This window comes from Myxocyprinus asiaticus, chromosome 21 (assembly GCF_019703515.2).
Source record: "Myxocyprinus asiaticus isolate MX2 ecotype Aquarium Trade chromosome 21, UBuf_Myxa_2, whole genome shotgun sequence".
Lineage (NCBI taxonomy): Eukaryota > Metazoa > Chordata > Actinopteri > Cypriniformes > Catostomidae > Myxocyprinus > Myxocyprinus asiaticus.
The window spans coordinates 30,808,512-30,828,960 of NC_059364.1; the positions used below are offsets into that span (position 1 = coordinate 30,808,512).

Consider the following 20,449-nt stretch of genomic DNA (forward strand, 5'->3'; position numbering starts at 1 on the left):
CTACCCACTCCACCCCAACTCTGTCCGTTTATGAGTATGTGTGAGTCTGTAGGACAGTGCATATGAAACTTGCAGCAAATCCTTGAGGATATTTGTTTTGTCACAGAAGTCCACTAAATTGGCATTACAATGTGTTCTGGTTGGTTTTAGTTACCTTTTTGTAGTCACCTTTGTTGTATGGTAGACTTTCCCTTCCTTTGACTGTGGTTGTGTGATCCTATTATTAAAGAAGGACCAGCACTTTTGTCTCTGCATCAGTGTTGGGGAGTAATTACCGTAACTAAAATTAGCTTAACTACATTATTCAGTACTGTGACTGTAGTCCATCTGTTTTCAGAATAAACACTACGTATATCGCTGGTTGATATCACATTGTATTGCGCATCCAGCCTTACAAGTGACTGAGCTGAGGAGTATATGCTCAAAAACACATTCACCGATTTATTTAAGAAATCACACAATAGTGTTCCTAGACATCTCTGTATGACATTTTAAATTATTTTTTTTTATAGCAGAATAAATACTGCTGTAATTACTTGTTATTTATTTATTTATTATAAAATGTATTGTTGAGTTTGATGCTGTTACACTAATTGAGATAAAATATTAATTTATTAGAATTATTATTTAAAAAAAAATGTTTTTTATAAAATATATAAAATTTAAGAAATGTCATCCCCTTATATAGCTACAATGTAATTTGATGCTTTTTGTTTGTAATTTGTTGTGTAGCTCTTTGGGTAGCATAACTTTAGTTCAAAATATGAGTAGCTCAAAAACACTGGCAAGCTACAATTTCCCCAACACTGCTCAGGATGTATGTTAAAATGTGAATCTGTTGATGGAAACTGTGTTTGTTTGACCTTTCAGGGGGAGGAGATCACTAAGGAGGAGATTGACATGCTGAGTGATGCCTGCACCAAACTGAAAGAGCAGAAGAAACTGCTCACCAAAGAGAAGGAGGAACTGGAGGAGCTCAAGGATGATGTGCAGGAGTATAGTGAGGTGTGTTAATGTGGCTAGAGGGACAGTAGATCTCATTCACTAACTGTGTGTGCACTCATTTTTGTTTGTAAAACCTGTGTGTGAACAGTTTCATGCAAAAATCATGTTCATGCACAAACCTTTATTTATGCAATTATCAATTTTAAAACCAACTCAAACCATGCAAATGCAAAAATCACAGAATTCTGGTGGCCTTAGAAACATGGAATGTGTTAAGACAATTTGTAACAGGTAAAGGTTGGGCAAGGAGGAGGTGGGAACTGGCTGAACAATCAACATAAACTTTTAATGCGTTAATGAACTTAAACAATGAACTTAAACAAACATAAACAGACACACATGCAACACGGCCGCATGCGTCTCTCTCTCTCTCGCACCGGCGTCTCTGGCCACCCCTTATCTCGCTGTGCCGCTGATTAGCTGATTCAGCGCCGGCCGTGCTCCATCACGGCCCGGCCACGCCCTCCTCCTCGTCACACAAATCCCCTGCCCGATTCAGGCCGGGGCACTGCCGGTCTGACTAACCCGCTCCTGGACGCACTGTCGCCTGGTCCTCAACCGCTCCTCCACCCTCTGGCGGACACCAGCTTGCTCCTCTCCCTGTGGACGGCAGCGAGTCCTCCAGCCCCTAGCGGACGGAACTGCTCCTCCCCTTCTCGGCAGACGGTTCCTTTGGCTATTGGCAGCCGGCAGCGACGACTCCTTCCCCAGGCAGACGGCCGTGGCTGCTCCCCTGGTGGATGGCAGCAGCGAGGACATCCCTCCTCCCTCCCGGGTTTCAGCACCAGCGTAGCAATTCAAAGATTGCAAAGGAGGAACCTGGGACCGGCTTCACCAACACGTAGACATTTAATAAACACTTTTCAGTGTGTATCAAATCAAAATCATGCACTGCTTTTCAGTCAGCTATGTCTGAACATAAAAAGACACACACAAACAGGCTTTGTGCATTTCTCTCTCTCACCTGCCGCTGTCTCCTCTACTTAAATACTCCTGCCGCCCCTCACTGGAACACGAGACCGGTGTGGCACACAGGTGGACCTCATTCACCACTTATCTTCCTGGCCTCTCTCTGCCCAGACGCCGCTCGGCCCCGCCCTGGCCGCCACATAATTGTTGTTATTATTATAATTAGAAATTGAAAGTAAGAGACTCTACAATAAGTCTTTATTTCAGAATAACCTAAATAATGGAAATTCACTAAACAGTTGCGCCACTTTTGCCCATGGTATTTCAGAGCAAAAACTTGCATCTTATTCACTAACCACCTGCAATATAGTTTATTCGGCCACAGTTAGCACTGAAGGAGTACTGCGTCTTGAGTATTTAAATTAAGTCATTCGTTTCTGTGCAAACATGTCTCCTTTCTATGTAAATGAATCTCATTTTTAAAAATGTTATTTTTTATTTTTTCCTTTTTCTCCCAATTTGGAATGCCCAATTCCCAGTGCGTTTTTAAGTCGTCGTGGTCGCGTAGTGATTCACCTCACTCCGGGTGACGGAGGACAAATCCCAGTTGCCTCCGTGTCTGAGACCGTCAACCCACGCATTTTATCACGTGGCTTGTTGAGCGCGTTGCCACGGAGACATAGTGCGGGTGGAGGCTTCACGCCATCCACTGCGGCAACTACACTCAACTCACCACGCGCCCCACCGAGAACGAACCACATTATAGCGACCACGAGGAGGTTACCCCATGTGACTCTACCCTCCCTAGCAACTGGGCCAATTTGGTTGCTTAGGGGACCTGGCTGGAGTCACTCAGCATTTGGTTATTCTGAAATAAAGATTCGAACTGGCGAACTAGCGAACTCCAGGGGTGATAGCCAGCGTCTTTTACCACTGAGCTACCCAGGCCCCCCAATTAATCTCATTATTGATTGCGCTTCATTCACAAAACTCCTTGCTATTTGCCCATCGCGTTATTACTGCCCGAGGAAAGATATGTTATGGTGCATTTTCTATCGAACATGACAGCAGTAATTCATTAAATGATTGAGAAGAGCATTATAATCTGGCATATATCCAGATGCACGGTGTAGTCAAGTGCACATTCAGCATGTTAAAGAGATGATTCAGGTGTCTGGATCACAGTAGTGGAGTGATGCTGCACAGTCCCAGCAGAGTGTGCCAGATTGCGGTAGTCTGCTGCATCCTCTGCTATATAGCGCTCAGAATTGACCTGCATGACAAGAATTGCATGTGCAAATTGTGTTGAGAGCAGATTTTGTTGCTGCGTTTGTGCTGTTTCCTGATCTGCATAATTCCTTTAGTAAATCTCATGCTAAAACAGTGCAGAGAGCCAATTTTTAGAGAGTGATAGGATACATTTAAGAGGTTGTGCAGAAAGCCCTTATATGGAGTTGGTTTGGGCTTGTATTATGTATTTTTACTATGGTTTGGGCATGTAATTACTAACTATAGGCACACACTCTCCCTCGTTTCAAATAATCTGTTTCATCAACATACAAAATATTTTTTGTGGTACACAGTTATTAGTGTGTGTGTGTGTGTGTGTGTGTGTGTGTGTGTGTGTGTGTGTGATATAAGACTACATAATTTTATTTTTTTTTAAAATTCTGGTCTCAATACAACATTTAAACATGCAAGAATATCAGATCCACTTGTGGAAGTAGTGGTGCCTGTCTCTCTGCACAGGACCTGGAAGAGATTAAGCGAGAGCTGTCTAAGACTGGAGAGGAGAAAGTGGTGGAGGAGTCTAAAGCGAGTAAACGCCTGTCAAAGCGGGTCAACCGTATGATTGGCAGGATTGATAAGATCATCAATGAGTTGGAGAAGGACAAGGTAGTGCTAGACGGACAGATGGACAGCGGAACCACACCACCAATCGGGTAAGAGACTGTTCATATGGAATTGGGTTGAATGGTGATGTTTGTACTTTTCATCTGTGTGTTAGTGTTAATGTATTTCCATCTGAAGTGCGTGTACACATGGTGGGAAATCTACACATTAAAATGGTGGTGGAAGAATAGCCTCACAAAGGTGTAGACGCAAACAAAGAGAGAAGGTTCCTAGTCAAATTAAAGCTATTTTTTGTTGTTGTTTTTTTAGATTGTTCTTTGAGAAACATAGTGACTTGCCAAGGTAAGGACCAGAGAGAACTCTTGCTTTGTTTTTTTATTTCTTCACCAAAAACATTAACTTGGATTTATTTTGGACAAAAAACTTTTAGGATGTGGACAATCAGATTTTTTAATCCATCAACAACATGCTTGTAATTTTGTTTTTTGGTACCATTATATAAGTAATGCTGGCCATTTTGAAATTAATCAGTAGTTTGTGTAACATTGTGGCATAAATTATGCTTCTCTTGTATGCTCTTGTTCAGTGTTCTTAGTGATGACATGATGACTTGATAAATGGCCAAAGGGGCCTTTTAAGGCGTTCTTGTGGTTAAAAATAGCTAGATGCAGTGGAACGATAAGAACAGAATGCAGGTGTCTCAAGATGTGTTCTTTTAAAATGACACAGTATTTAAAAAACTTGATGTTTTTGCATGAGACACTGAAAAAACAGCAAGACGTGTTTTAACGGTCAAAGACATCCATGTGAACAGCCCCTTAAAGGTGCTTTAAGTTATATTTGTGTACTGGTATACGTTGCTCTGACACCTAGGTGCATAGATGTAGCAGCATGCAAAAACAGTTACTGTTGTCAGTTACCGATGCCATTGAAAACATTTTCTATTCGCAGATAGCCGTAATTACTTTATTCCGCAAGTGAATAAAGCATCTTAAAATAGTTGATTATCAAGATAAAGCAAGTAATATTCGAGTGGTCACGTGATCGCAACATGGCGCCGCGCATGAATGTGCACCCAGCACCATATGTAGAATAAAGTCGTTTTTTAATGACTTATGTAACTAGAGTCTTCATCTCATGCGAGTATACATATTTTAAACACTATTTTACTATAACTATTTCTTTCTGAGTCACTGAGTTTACCTTTAATTTGAGTAAAGTTTCACTACTGTGAAACCATAAATTAGGCTTGTAAAATTTTAGAGGAGAAGATTAGAGAGTGAATAATTTGCTTGTTACTCTACTACATTACTAAGTAATAAGTAATAACTGAAGTCTTTTTTGGGAACCCGGCTGTGCATGTCTTGGCATGCAATTTGGTTGATTAACACTTCACTTCTCCTCCTCCACCATCTTACCCGTTGTGTTATCGAGTAACCGTTCCCTGTATGCAGTGTGTTGCTGTCCTACAGGGAGAATCTGATTAGTATCAACGAGCTCATTGCAGTCATGAGGCAGATCCAGAGCATTCCCGAACACAAGCTGCTCAGCATGGCAGAGGCACTCGATGAAAACAAGGATGGCAAGATAGACATTGATGATGTCATCAAGGTGAGCTGATTGAATAGAAACACATTTGCAAAATCTCTCTATACTGGAGCCTAATAATAATAATGTTTCTTTTATATAGCGAGCGGCTTTCCATAGATCAAGGACTCTTTATAGCAATGGCTCTTAAAGTGTGGGGGGACCAGGGGTGTGGTTAGGTGGGCACAAAAGACTGCCCCATTCTTAAATATAGTTTACTTTCACACATTCAAATTTAGGGATGTCCCGACACCAATACTGGTATCGGAATCGGGTCCAATACTGTGCTGTCCAATGTACTCGTAAAAATGCAAAACAAAACAATACCAACTGACGTAAGAATGTCATTGCATAAACATGTCCTAGTGATTATTAAAACGCAAAGGCTGATATTTAATTAGATAAATATGCACTCACTGAGCACTTAATTAGGAACACTATGGTCCTAATAAAGTGCCCGATGTGGTCTTCTGCTTTTGTAGCCCATTCGCCTCAAGGGTCGACGTGTTGTGTATTCTGAGATGCTATTCTGCTCACTTCAGAGTGGTTATCTGAGTTACCGTTGCCTTTCTGTCAGCTCGAACCAGTCTGGCCATCCTCCGTTGACATCTTTCATCAACATTGCATTTCCTTCCGCAGAACTGCCGCTCACTGGTTGTGTTTTGTTTTTGGCACCATTCTATGTAATCTCGAGGCGGTTGTGCGTAAAACTCCCAGGAGATCAGCAGTTACAGAAATACTCAAACCAGTCTGTCTGGCATCAACAATCATGCCACAATCGAAATCACTGAGACCATTCTGATGATTGATGTGAATATTAACTGAAGCTCCTGGCCCATCTGCGTGATTTTATGCATTGCACTGCTGCCACATGATTGGCTGATTAGATAATTGCATGAATAAGTAGGTGTATATGTGTTCCTAATAAAGTGATTGGTGAGTGTATGTAATATTCACTGTAATACTACCACTACTACTACTAATAATAATACATTTTAAGTAGGGCTGTCAATCGCTAATTTGTTTTAATCAAATTAATTACATGGTGTGCCAATTAATTAAATCCTCATGTAACAATTATTTAATTTATAATGATGAAATATTTATAAGTATATAAATATTATATATATATATATATATATATATATATATATATATATATATATATATATAATAAAAAATATTCAGATAATTAAAATGCAGAATCCAATGTATTGTTTATTTGCATATTATTGAACATAAGCCAATCCACTGGCCTACAGTTCACATCAGTCAATTTTGCAATTGAATTTGTCAGTTAGTCCTAGATTTATTAGGAGTGCTTATCTAAGGACCCGTCAATGTATACCTGCATCAGACAGATGCTTTTGGAGCTTCTCACTTTGGTTGCGTCGCGTCATAAACATACCATTTTTAGGTCGCTCTGTCAAGTTAAACGTAGTTTAATATTTAGAAATTGAGATCCCTAAGTTTGGATTTGTGCTCCATCAAGCTGTGTTTTGAGCATTGCTCAAAACAAGCTGTGTGTGTCCTTGTGCACAGTGAATATAGGAATGCATTTACTAATGTTAATGAATAGAACCGTATTGTACAGTGATAACAAAATAAAACACAAAATAATATTTATATTAAAAGAAGCAAACTGACCTACAGATGCGTTAATATTGAAAGTTATACAAAATATATTTTTTTTATTTTATTTTTTTTACTTTTGAGGGAATAATGTCCCAAAATCCACGTATGTGGATGTCATGTTTATCAGCGCGCTGTTATCCACAATGCATTGTGCTCGACTGACTTTCTATTTCCAGTGTGATGAAAAACATTTTTTTTTAATGATCTTTAACGATTGTATATTATTTGATCAGTCTGCCAAATGTGAAGATTGCTTTTTGCACAAAATTACATTTAAAATGCAAAACTGCTGTATATTATTTAACTGGATGCCACTCACTGAATTAAGCATTCCACATAGTGAACATAGTGTTTCACATACTATTTAAAAAATAGTAGGCAGTATACAGTGTATACTGCAAAGTATTCAGTAAGCATTAAGCTAGTATTCCATTCTGAATTACTTTCATCTGGTGTTTGTGCTTTTGTGTTAGGTGGTTGAGCTGATCGATAAGGAGGACATTGATATCTCCACCAGCCAGGTTGCAGAGATCATGGTCATGCTGCAGAAGGAAGAGAAGTTGGTGGAGAAGGAGAAAGCCAAGGAGAAGTCCGAGAAGGAGCAGGCAGCTAAAATCCAAAACTAGATCTAAAACTGAGAGCACTGTGTAGGGAATGGAAAAGACATTGAAGCTATTCAAGACCATTAATATGTAAATCAGTTTCAGAGCTCCACTCTGTATTAAAATCAATATAAAGTGTTTTTCTTTTTGGTTTGTTCAGAGAGAAAAACACTGCTAAGAAGAGAAGACAGATGTTCCCTTACGTGTACTGTTTTGCACACAAAATAGGAACAAATTTTGCATTGTTCAAAGAAGACTTGTATAATGACTGAATTGAGGAATATTTATTTATTAGAAGACAAATAATAATTCAGAGATGAATGTTGGAGGAATATTTGTTGATTTGTTTTTGGAAAGACCCTAAAGAAACAAACAAAAATTATTAATGATAAAAAAAAAAAAATGACTTGATTGTTCTTCAGTTGGCAGTGATGGCATTTCCTGTATACTGAGGTCATTTCCTCTCTTTGCACATTACATCACCCATCACCATAATTCCACTACTCGCTCAGCTTTATTCTGTTTTATATTTTCTTTTTTGTTTTCAATTCTCAATGCATTTTCATGAAATTGTTGAATGTTGCTCAAAAGACATTGATATCATATTTATGTTTATCTAATAACCAAAGGACATTTGTTGCAGAGGTTAAACTTCATTTATACTTGTGAATACACATTTATTTGCACCTTTTATGACACATAGCCAAGGTTTAAGGTAGTATGGGGGTGTATCCCTAAAGTGCTTGAGCTTTATTCAGGGTAGAAGCTAATTGATACATCAGATTTGTAGTTTTGATTTGTATTTTAATAAGCTATAATCTTGGGTTGATTTCAGCATCATATTTATATTGTGGCCTTAGTAATCAAACATCCCTTTAATAATCTTAAAAAAGTTAAATTGAGAAACAATAAAGCTATAAAATATTTAAGTCTTTACTGCTGGAGGTATTGCTAGACTTTGAATTGGATATTAACAGTTGTCTATGCTGTGAGCCTTTGTAAGCTGGCTGTTAGCTGATGTGTGTGTTTGGAAAAGATAGAGGGCACTTCAGCCAGTGTGGAAATAATCAGGGTATGGCTCATCCCATCTTGTGCAAGAAGAGGCCAATCTGGATACAGTCAAGATACTCCCTGGATAAACTTGCACTCCTTACATGGAGAGAATGTGTTCTCATTCGCACATACACACAGTTCCAGCCGAGCACCTATAAACTGGAATGTGTTGATCAGTCTTAAGGGTTTGGAACAAAGTAAGACAGAATTATGACAGAATTTTCATTTTTGCTTAAACTATACATTTAACTACAGTAAAGGCTGTGTAAATTTGAAACGCGATGACGGCTTTTAGGCCTTAAACTATATTCAATAATTAGTATTACTGTAGCGTATGACAGTCCTTGTTTGTGTTTTAACAGAGCAGAGAATATGATGCTGATGTATAATTGCACTATAAATTATTCTGAGCTTTATTTGACCCATTTTGGAGTGTTGATTAGACTCAGGAAGATGCATGTTATTTCTGTGTGTGCACATTGAGAGATATTTGAGGAGACACACACTTGAATTTTTATAGTGATAGATGGGACGAAGTGTGACTGTTGTAGAAAGGTATTAAGATACCTTGCTTTTGTATTTTTTTTTTTTTTTTAATGAAAATTTAAAATGAGCTCTCAGATAAATTTTTAAAGGATGGTGCATGTGCACGTAAAACTGACCACTGATTAAAAACAGTGAGACGTTGAAGAATTATTTAATTACTACAGGAATTAACTAATTTAAAACTTGAACTAATTAAAATGGTATAGACATTGAATATGCTCCCATTTAAAGTCATTTTAAGCATACTAATTATTAGTATTCTGATCATCCTATGTATATTTGTTGTGTGTTTTTTTTTTTTTTTTTTTTTTTTTATCTTATCTCCAAGAAAACGAGTCTACATTACCTTAGTACTGTTATGCTAGTTAAGGGATAATGGAAATTCTCATCATTTATTCACCCTCATGCCATCCCAGATGTGTATGACTTTCTTTCTTCTGCTGAACACAAACAAAGATTTTTAGAAGAATATTTCAGCTCTGTAGGTCCATACCATGCAGGTGAATGGTGACCAGAACTTTCAAGATCAAAAAATCACATAAATCAAAGCTTAAAAGTAATCCATATGTGGCATGGGGGGGGCATGGTCATGTGTCTGTCTGCGGGAGAGGGAAAGTGGTAAGGCTCGTCACCTGGGTTGTAATTACTCTAACACCTGTCTCTCATTATAGTGATGCTCTGGCGTGCCTTATCAGGTCTCCCTCCGCCATCACTATAATGAGAGACAGGTGTTAGAGTAATTACAACCCAGGTGACGAGCCTTACCACTGTCCCTCTCCCGCAGACAGACACATGACCACGCCCCCTATGCCACACCATACAACTCCATTGGTTAAATCCACATCTTCAGAAGCGATGCAATCACTTTGGGTGAGAAACGGAGTAATATTTCAATCCTTTTTTTACTATAAATCTCCACTTTCACTTACTTTCAGAATGTGAAAGTGGATATTTCTAGTATAAATATTGATCTGTTTCTCACCCACACCTATTAAATCCCTTCTGAATATGTAGATTTAACCACTGGCATCTTATGAATTACTTTTATGTAGCCTTTTTGTGATTTTTGGAGCTTCAAAGGTCTGGTCACCATTTACTTGCATTGTATGGACCTACAGAGCTGAGATATTCTTCTAAAAATATTCGTTGGTTTGTGTTCAGCAGAAGAAAGAAAGTCCTGCACATCTGGGAAGTCGTGAAGTGAGAAAATTATGAGAATTTTCATTTTTGGGTGAACTGTCCTTTTAACTTCTAGACTGAAAAATGGAGAATAGGGAAATAGAGTGATGTGCAAAAGAAATGTTATTGAAAATCTGTATGATGCAAAATATATAAGAATTTTTATTGTATTGATCATACAACAAATGTATGCACTATTTATGTCAAAGTGGTTCAAAAGTTGTGAATTAAACCAGACTGATCTCTGAAAATTTCTTATTAACACAAATCCATGTGCATTGGCCGTCATTTCACACACCGTCACTATATTTTTTCATTTGTCATCTTAATTTTATTATTCATTTTTTCTCTTTTATTCCTTTTCACTCCCCTGCTGCACTATCCAACCATTACTGACCAAAGATTACATGGAATCAGATCCCAATTATCTTCTCCACTTTAATGTTTACACACTTTATTTAACTTGTTACTGCTCAGCTTTATGGTATTGTTTTTGTTGTTAGTTTTTTTTTTTACACCTAAAACTGTCAAAAACAGTTCTAAGACAAAGTTCAAAGACAGTTCCTACTTTACAATAAGAAAAATGACATCAAACAGTTTGGGAGAGAGGTGAGTATTTTAAAGGACCGGCAAACAGACTGTCCATTTGAAAGCGCTGTGCTGTTAAAATATTCTGGCATATGAAAAGAAAGACATATGTATAGGAAAGCTATGTTTGAAGGCACTGCTTATTTCAAGTTCATAAATTATTTCTAATGCAATGCATGCATATTGCTTCGTCTTTCTGGATTAAATAAATATCACACATTTTAGGATGCAGAAAGCTATTAGCAGCTCTTAATAAATACAAATGGAATTCTGAATACAATGAAAACCTGACTTAATAATTCTGTATTCAGGCCTTTATATCAAAGTTTTCAAAATCTAATTTTGATCTAAAACAAAAATGAAAACAACTTACTAACCTGTTATAATACATCAGAGCTTTTGACTTATTGTCTTTCTCATAACTGTTGAGAGACAGACCTTCTTGTTGGTGTATAATTTATGGACATGTGTCACAGGGTTTTATAAAGTGTTTATTAAGTGTTTGTTTTTATCTGCATTCAACAACTCTTCTTAAATTAATGTTTGGAGAGTGCCAGACCACTTGAGGGTGCTATAGTCTTAGTTAATAAAGGCGATCATCAACATCATAACATCCCTATTTGTTATTCTGCAATGTACAGTATGTTGCTCATGAAGCTAATCTTGTATGCTGCTGTTATGCATGTTCCTGGATATGTTGTGCATTCTTATGAGTACATCATAGAAAACTGACAACAGTCACAAATGTTACATGCTATCACTGGTTTATGTACACAACCGTTGCAGAAAGGAGACAAATAATAGCCTAGCTCTCAAACAGTTAGCTCATATACAATCTGACACCCAAACTAAGAAATGACTTTAAATTAGGCAGTCTACAATAACAACCTGTGCAGACTTGAAGTGGGCTGAAAAACTGGTGGGAGAGTCATAGTAAATAATTTTGCCCTGTAAGTATTGCCATTTGGGCTGGTAAGAGGACACTGCTCTGTGTAAGAGCTGATAACAGCTGTATGTCTACCTGTAAAAGCAAATTTCTCTGGCCAGCTGCTCTGAGAGTTTGTATTTTAGGTGTGCAGCGTGGTAAGATGGTGAAAGATTGCATTTAACATACAGTATGTATTTTATGTTGTTTGGGGTCATTCTTATAGCCAGACATTAATGGTGCATGCTTTATGTTAAGTTCAGTAAATGCTGAGTACTTTCTTAGAAAGGATTCTTGGAGTTCTTAGACTCTTTTGCTCTGCTCCCTTCTTCGTGAAATATGTGAGCAGACAAAGAGAACTTGTTTCAGCTGTAGGATACTCAGTGTGTTGCAATAAGCTGTTGGGAATATGTTAATATAGCACAAGTAGCTTCGTGTTGGGCACATTTAGCAAAATATCTAGTAATGCACTGAAATTAAAGCTGCTGTAAGAGATGTGATTATTTACAGGTCTATACCACAAGGTGTTAAATCACACTTGCTTCTGTAATGGCCATAGTGTCTGTAATAAGCAAAATAATAATACGACTAATAAAAATCTTACAGTGACGTGCATGTTAGCCAACCTAAAAACTTGGAGGCGGCTCCTTGCCAATGGCGTTTAGGAAGGGTATGCCTAATCAATGAAAAACGTGAGGAGAGTTTGATAAACCTGTTTGGAAACAGTCGTTAAAATGTATTCCACTACAGATTACAGAATACATGCTCTAAAACATAATTTGTAACATATTTTGTTAAATTACTCAAGGTCAGTAACATATTCTAAATACTTTGGATTACTTCTTCAGCACTGGTAGAATTATTATTTTATTTTTTATTTGTTTTTTGACTATAAAAAAATCTGCTAGTACAGTAAGAAAAAATACATATGTTAAAAATACATTCTCTGAAAAAAGCCTAAATATCTTATGCAGTGTGGCTTCTAAAACAAGATAAAGCAAATTGATCTTTGTATTTTAAATATGTAATCCCATTACATGTATTCCGTTACTCCCCAACCCTAGGGACGGATTAACCATATGTGCAATTGGGTACATGTCCAGGGGCACCACGCAACAGCATTTGTAAAATCGTCTAAGGTATGTTTTTAATTGAATGATTATTAAAGTTTTTCAGAATCATTAATCAAGTGTAAATTATCCAGAGGTCCAAACTGCTACCAAAACAGGCACAGATGGCGCTGTCACGTGGTACATGTTCCGTTTGTCAGTGCTGGACAGGATGGGCCAAAAGGGATTTTATTAATGCTTTTATAGATACTGCTTAGGCTGACTCAGGGGCACTCAAGAGTGTTAATCCACCCCTGCCCAACCCTGTGTGTGTATGTATGTATATGTATATATATACACACACACACACACACACACACACACACACTACCTGTCAAAAGTTTTGAAACACTTGACCGATATGTTTCCCATGATCTTAAAAATCTTTTGATCTGAAGGTATATGCTTAAATGTTTGAAATTAGTTTTATAGACAAAAATATAATTGTGCCACCATATTAATTTATTTCATTATAAATCTAAAATGTATGCTTTTTATTTATTATCTGCTTTTCTTTATTATTTGGTCCAAGTCATCAATTTAAAAAAAAAAAAAAAGTTTTTGAAATTGATGACTTGGACCAAATAATAAAGAAAAGCAGCCAATAAGTGCCCAGCATATAGATGGGAACTCCTTCAATACTGTTTAAAAAGCATCCCAGGGTGATACCTCAAGAAGTTGGTTGAGAAAATGTCAAGAGTACATTTCTGAAAATTCTAGGCAAAGGGTGACTACTTTGAAGATGCTAAAATATAACACAGTTTTGATTTATTTTGGATTTTGTTTAGTCACAACATAATTCCCATAGTTCCATTTATGTTATTCCATAGTTTTGATGACTTTACTATTATTCTAAAATGTGAAAAAAAATTATAATAAAGAATAAGTGTTTCAAAACTTTTGACCGGTAGTGTGTGTGTATATGTATGTGTGTGTAATATATATATATATATATAGACTGGTGGCCAAAAGTTTGGAATAATGTACAGATTTTGCTCTTATGGAAAGAAATTGGTACTTTTATTCACCAAAGTGAAATTTCAAAAAACATTTTGAAAAAAATGTTCAGAACTTCTAAAACTACTTCAAAGAGTTCTCATCAAAAAATCCTCCATGTGCAGCAATGACAGCTTTGCAGATCCTTGGCATTCTAGCTGTCAGTTTATCCAGATACTCAGGTGACATTTCACCCCACGCTTCCTGTAGCACTTGCCATAGATGTGGCTGTCTTGTCGGGCACTTCTCATACACCTTACAGTCTAGCTGCTCCCACAAAAATTCAATGGGGTTAAGATCCACAACACTCTTTCCCAATTATCTGTTGTCCAATGTCTGTTTCTTTGCCCACTCTAACCTTTTCTTTTTGATTTTCTGTTTCAAAAGCGGCTTTTTCTTTGCGATTCTTTCCATAAGGCCTGCACCCCTGAGACTTCTCTTTAGTGTTGTACATGAAACTGGTGTTGAGCACGTAGAATTCAATGAAGCTGTCAGCTGAGGACATGTGAGGCGTCTATTTCTCAAACAAGAGACTCTGATGTACTTATCCTCTTGTTTAGTTGTACATCTGGCCTTCCACATCTCTTTCTGTCCTTGTTAGAGCCAGTTGTCCTTTGTCTTTGAAGACTGTAGTGTACACCTTTGTATGAAATCTTCAGTTTTTTGGCAATTTCAAGCATTGTATAGACTTCATTCCTCAAAACAATGATTGACTGACGAGTTTCTAGAGAAAGCTGTTTCTTTTTTGCCATTTTTGACCTAATATTGACCTTAAGACATGCCAGTCTATTGCATACTGTGGCAACTCAAAAACAAACACAAAGACAATGTTAAGCTTCATTTAATGAACCAAATAGCTTTCAACTGTGTTTGATATAATGGCAAGTGATTTTCTAGTACCAGATTAGCAATTTAGCATGATTACTCAAGGATAAGGTGTTGGAGTGATGGCTGTTGGAAATGGGGCCTGTCTAGATTTGATCAAAAATGACTTTTTTCAAATAGTGATGGTGCTGTTTTTTTACATCAGTAATGTCCTGACTATACTTTGTGATCAGTTGAATGCCACTTTTGTGAATTAAAGTACCAATTTCCTTCTGAAACAGCTAAATCTGTACATTATTCCAAACTTTTGGCTGCCTGTGTGTGTGTGTGTGTGTGTGTGTGTGTGTGTGTGTGTGTGTATATATATATATATATATATATATATATATAACAATTTCTGTGCATATATTGCGTTATGCATTTCTGTTTGATGAAGCTAGTGGTACAGAAATCACTTACAGCAGCTTTAAAGAGATATTTCGCACTAAAATGTATAGTCTTCAGTTTTGGAACAAAATGATGGTGAGTTAATGATTGCAGAATTTTCACTTTAACTGGGTGCCTGGGACTTATTTTCAAAAAAAATAACAAATAAAAAAAAATTGTTCTTGACTTGTTTATATGTCTAAACCAAACCACAGAATGTTTTAAGAGTATGTATGTAAGAAACATTTTCTACAATCAGAGGTCACTCGCTATGCAGTATCACTAAAGCTGCTGTGTATTATTCATCTGCTACTGTATTGAATGGCAGTATTGTTTTCAGACAAACACTTTCACAATGCTTTCTTGAGTGATGACTGTTGAATATACTTAGGAAAATTTTATTTTGGTGGAGGGCAGTTTTTCGGTGTGGGGTACAGATAAGTACCAACATCTTGCTAATTTAATGGCCATTAATTAATTGTCATTGAGCACATGTCACACAGATGTACATGCTTCTATATACTATGTTGCTGTTTATGTTACATGTTTCTCAACTGCTTCACAATTGTGCAAAAGGACCCTGTGTATCAGCAAAATGCAAATGTATTACATTTAGGAAGTTCTTAAGTGTGCTCTTACATTGACCATTAAGATGGAAATACACATTAAATAAAACTGTTTTGAAATTGTGTCTTTGAAGAAATGTAATGTATTTTGATGTGAGTGCAGTGGAAAGAGTATTTGGTGGTTGGAAACACTGGAATGGTGGTTGGAGAATGCTTGTGGAGCAAACATTTACACTGGGCTTACAACACTGAGATGTTGCTGACGTCAGGAAAGACACTCCACGTCATCCTCCCCAGCTTGCTTGGCACATGGCACTATGGGGCACTGAGACTTAGGCTGGGTATTATGAGTGTAGCTGTGTTTTATTTTGCTTCTGTTTAAACAGAAGTTGACATGCTAGTGGCAAAGCCTGCACAGGTGGGGGCTACAGGGTCAGTTTTTGTTGAATAAAGGTTGTGTGTATGACTTGATTCATAAACAGGGGAGCTAAAAATCATTGGACATGTTCGGAACAGAATACATCCGTACTACTCTTACTATTGTTGCAGTATATAGCATGTATGCTGTTTATAATGAGCAGTACACAGCAAACATATCCCACAATGCAATGTAAACACAATAGTTATCAGTTCCTGATGCCATTGAAGTTCATTATTCACTGTCAGTCATAAGTTATTTATTACAAGAGTTAAAGTGTCCAATAACAGAGCGGTTATTGAGATTAAGCGAGTAGTATTCAGCTGGTCATGTGATCCTAACATGGCTGCCCCCATGAGGGGACCCTCTCCATGTAGAATAAAACAGCTTTTATAAGGTTACTGATATGAGTCTTCATCTTATGTGAGTGGACATGTTTTTATACATACATTTTAAAATTACTTAATTTATTTAGTAGTAAAACTTGTTCAATCAGAAAAAATTACTGAGTACACCTTTAAGTACAAACCGCAAGTAATATCAGCTGCAATTTTTAACTTCTCTTTCTTGACTCATTATTTGACGGGACTGCCAAAAGTGACATTTTTACACAAAATGTTTTTATTTTCGAGATGATAACTGGATGGCACTCATTGAATTAAACATGATAATGTGATAAGGTCATGTGACATAGTCAACAACAATGTAGCATACTAACAAAACATCAAGACAAATAATAATGGCTTCTGTTTCACTTAGTATTTATAAAAAGTAATAGGCAGTATACAGTATATACTGTTCAGTATGAAGTCTCTGGCATCATTCAGTAAGTAGTTAGCTAGTATTCCATTACAAACATTGCCATGTTTAAAGCAGAGTCTTTTGAATACCTAAAAGTGTTTGACCACTAGACGGCAGTGTATGACAATCTGTTCTGCTGATCTCTAAATAGATCTCTTTTAACATTGACACCCCAACCACTCGAATGGGTAATTTCTGTCTCATTAAAACTTGTCATTTTGGGCTTATGAAGAGTCAGTCTGCTATGAAAAATTCAGAAATTAAAACTGGTATGGCAGGGGAGAATATCATACAATACCAGGTAGTGGAACCACATTGTAACACTTGTATTACAGGCAAGATAAGCACGTGTTAAAGAAACATGTCTCTTTTTTCCTCTGCTTACTCTCTCTTTCTCTCCTCCCTTTGGGTGACTGATGTATGTTTTCCAAATGTAGAGATATTATTGGATGGCACGGTGAAGTACACACTGTATTCAAGCAAATTCTTGTCTCTCCATGAGTTCCCAGTCTGCCTATACTAATATTGTTCCTCTAACTCTTCTACAAACACATCACTTCTCTACTCCCTGTTCCCCCCTTTGGTTACCCTGCGCCGCCATGGCGCCTGCAGTCACCAGAACCATGGCACAGAGGCCAGGAAACGTGGTTACCATGCCAACCATTGTGGTCAGTAAGGGGAGCGCTCATAGGCTGGTAAAGATGATCTGTGTTAGTCGTGAGAATTGAAGAAAAACAAACAGTGATGGTTTGCGTAGGAAAAAGACTGCATGAAGCAGTATTGATATTTTGAGGTTTGCCCTGGCTTGACTTTTGAAATGCTAGAATAGGATCGCTTACTGTGAAATGTTTGTGGGATTTGCAGTGTATGCCAGGCCAGGGGCCACAGCGGATCCTCTTTACACATGCAATCCATCAGGTGTGTGTGATGCAAACGCATGCGGGTTAAACATGCTGCTCGCAAACACATACCAGATCATGTGTGACTTGATGAGGAACTGACGACAGCCGTGTATAATTCTCTAACTGCTGGCATGTACAGTGACTTCTGTGGTGTACTATAAACCGTCTCAGTGCCCTCTGGCCCTGTAGGGTCTCACTAAAGTTCAAAAACATCAGGGCTGAATCGCTATATTGCTGTAATAGTAAATATTGACCTCACCCTGTTCCCTACTCTGCCTTCATTGTGATTGTTTGGTCTAATGTTTAGTTTGAGCGTTCAGTGGGTTTGGGTCAATGAAAGTGGAGATTTTAGTGAGGAAGTACTACCCTTGCAAAAAAAGTACTGTGGCAGTACCATGCAGGGGGACAGGAATTAGCTGGTTAGCAGGTGCTAAAAGGGACCTACTAACCAGCTAAGGTGCTGGAACTACACTCTATGAAGGCAAAAAGCATGTTTCCCAGTTGACAGCCATTCAAAAGTAGCCGTGTTTTCTGATGAATATTTTTTTTTCCAGGAATATTTAAATCGCACTTATTTCATGACATTATAGTACATCTTTTTCCAGGAACAGGTTGTTTTTAAAGGGTTTTGAAAAGTGTGAAATGGACTTATTTTTTTCCCCATCTGTTGCCATTGACGAGTGTTTGGTCACATGACACCCGATCCCGGAACTGACAGACCACTGTGTCAGACTCCAGATCGCGTACTTCCGGGTAAGCCTGTGCTAGGCAAGCAGATGCCATTGTAATTAATGGGAATGCTAAAGTATATCTGTCTCCAGGTATTTGAGAGCTCCTTGGTACCATTGTACAGTGATTGTATCAGATGGTAATTCCATGGTACTTTTGATATACAGTATTTGGACTCGTAAACATACATTTTTGAATGTCATTGCATAAGATAACAAAATATCTAACCAAATGGCATATATTTTCTAGAAACAACCATCAAAACAGAGTGTGGAATGTTGGACACTCCATGCACTCAGCGCTCGCGGCTTACCATACGTAGCGGAAGGGGTGGGGCTACCTGCCTGCTATGCTGGTCTGACAAAACAATTGTAAATAATGGAGAATGTAGCAACTAGAAAAACGTTAGTGAAGACAGCACCTTACAAATGTGAGTTGAATGATTTACCATCACCCCACACTGTGTGTATATGTACGTTGTTTGAGATACAAGTGTTGAACTGAGGTTAGCTAATGTGCAAAAGCTAGTGGCAACACATCGCATGCATTTGAAACTTCAGTTTGTCAGCTGTCAAACGTTGAATGCATTCATGTAGTAAAAAAATTTAAGTGTTCCATTTGGGACAATACTACACTGAATATTCATTCACTACATGGCTGAGTGCACAGTGTATATTGTAAGTGTGTAGTGTATATCATTTGGGACACAGCCTAAGAGTGTGCACATTTTTCAAGCCAAACAAAAGAGGTTTGTTGGGTTTTAAATGATAAAACAATTGAAATACTGTTTAAAATTAACTTTCTGGCTATCAAACTTTGTGGAACATAGTAAAGGTGCTGAACTACACATGTGGTTACTCTGCTAGTAGAACTTGAAGAGCTGACTTCATATATCCACTAAAAATCCCTTTGGGACCAGTTGGTTAAATGTAATTGCAGAAAATTGCTCAGAAAAGTCCAGTTAGTTCTGAGAAAAGGTGTAGCATCACTTGATTTGATCTTTTTTTTTTAATCTAATGCAGTCACATTCATACATTTTAAGTGTGGCTTAAGTGTCCAAATACTTTTTGGGGTCACTGTATATGCCAAGATTACCACATGAACGATTAACACATTTATATACACTAGTATTTAAATGGTACTCCAAGATACCTCAAAGAATACCATGGTATTACCATGGTACTATGCCAAAAGTATGGTAACAGTATCCTTTTTTTTTTTTTTTTTTTGCAAGTGTAGGATGTGTTTGGTTTTGGAATGATTTGATCAGTTCTGAGAGTGTGTACTGTGCTTCAGTTAGTGTGTAGTTTGGTGTGTAATGTTGTATGGGTGTGTATGTGTCTGGGCTGTATGTGTGTCAGGGCACTGTTGAGCAGGTGTTGGGGAAGCTGCTCTTAGAAGGCTGAACCTTTGGCACAGCTCAGAGTGATGTGAAAAAGCAAAAGAGAGGGAGTTGGGTAGGAGGAAAGTAACTCATGGAAAGTGGATTTTGTGGCTGTAAGACAGCTGGTCATTCCCCTGGGACTCATTTCAGCTCTGACAATCCAGTGTTATCCACACACACATGCAAAACTAGGACTCTGTTCGCCATGAACATAAAGCTATCCTAATAATACTTCTGACCAACAGCTTCCAGTTTCTCACCCGGTTCCTTACTGCATCCATCAATTTCCATGGTTTCAGGGTTTTAACCTGTTGTTGAGTCTTCATCACTGGTAAATCCACTAGACCAGATGTGACACTGAAAATAGTGATGATGTGGTTAAAACGTGCAATTCTGAGCCCTCTGACTCG

The 20,449-nt window shown here is 37.7% G+C and overlaps 1 protein-coding gene across 4 annotated transcripts in view; it reads left to right on the forward strand.

The window, feature by feature from the left end:
- Window positions 1-9,239, forward strand: part of LOC127412154 (mitochondrial proton/calcium exchanger protein-like) — a 38,682-nt gene extending 29,443 nt beyond the window's left edge. Inside the window, exons 11-15 of one of the 4 annotated variants that reach the window (XM_051648285.1) lie at window positions 871-1,005; window positions 3,664-3,857; window positions 4,078-4,110; window positions 5,223-5,379; window positions 7,464-9,239. In XM_051648285.1, coding sequence (XP_051504245.1) covers window positions 871-1,005; window positions 3,664-3,857; window positions 4,078-4,110; window positions 5,223-5,379; window positions 7,464-7,616 — 672 coding nt within the window. In that variant the 3' untranslated portion in view covers window positions 7,617-9,239. The remainder of the gene's footprint in view (window positions 1-870; window positions 1,006-3,663; window positions 3,858-4,077; window positions 4,111-5,222; window positions 5,380-7,463) is intronic. The other 3 variants (XM_051648286.1, XM_051648287.1, XM_051648288.1) reach the window with 3 other exon arrangements.
- The last annotated feature ends 11,210 nt before the right edge of the window (window positions 9,240-20,449 follow it).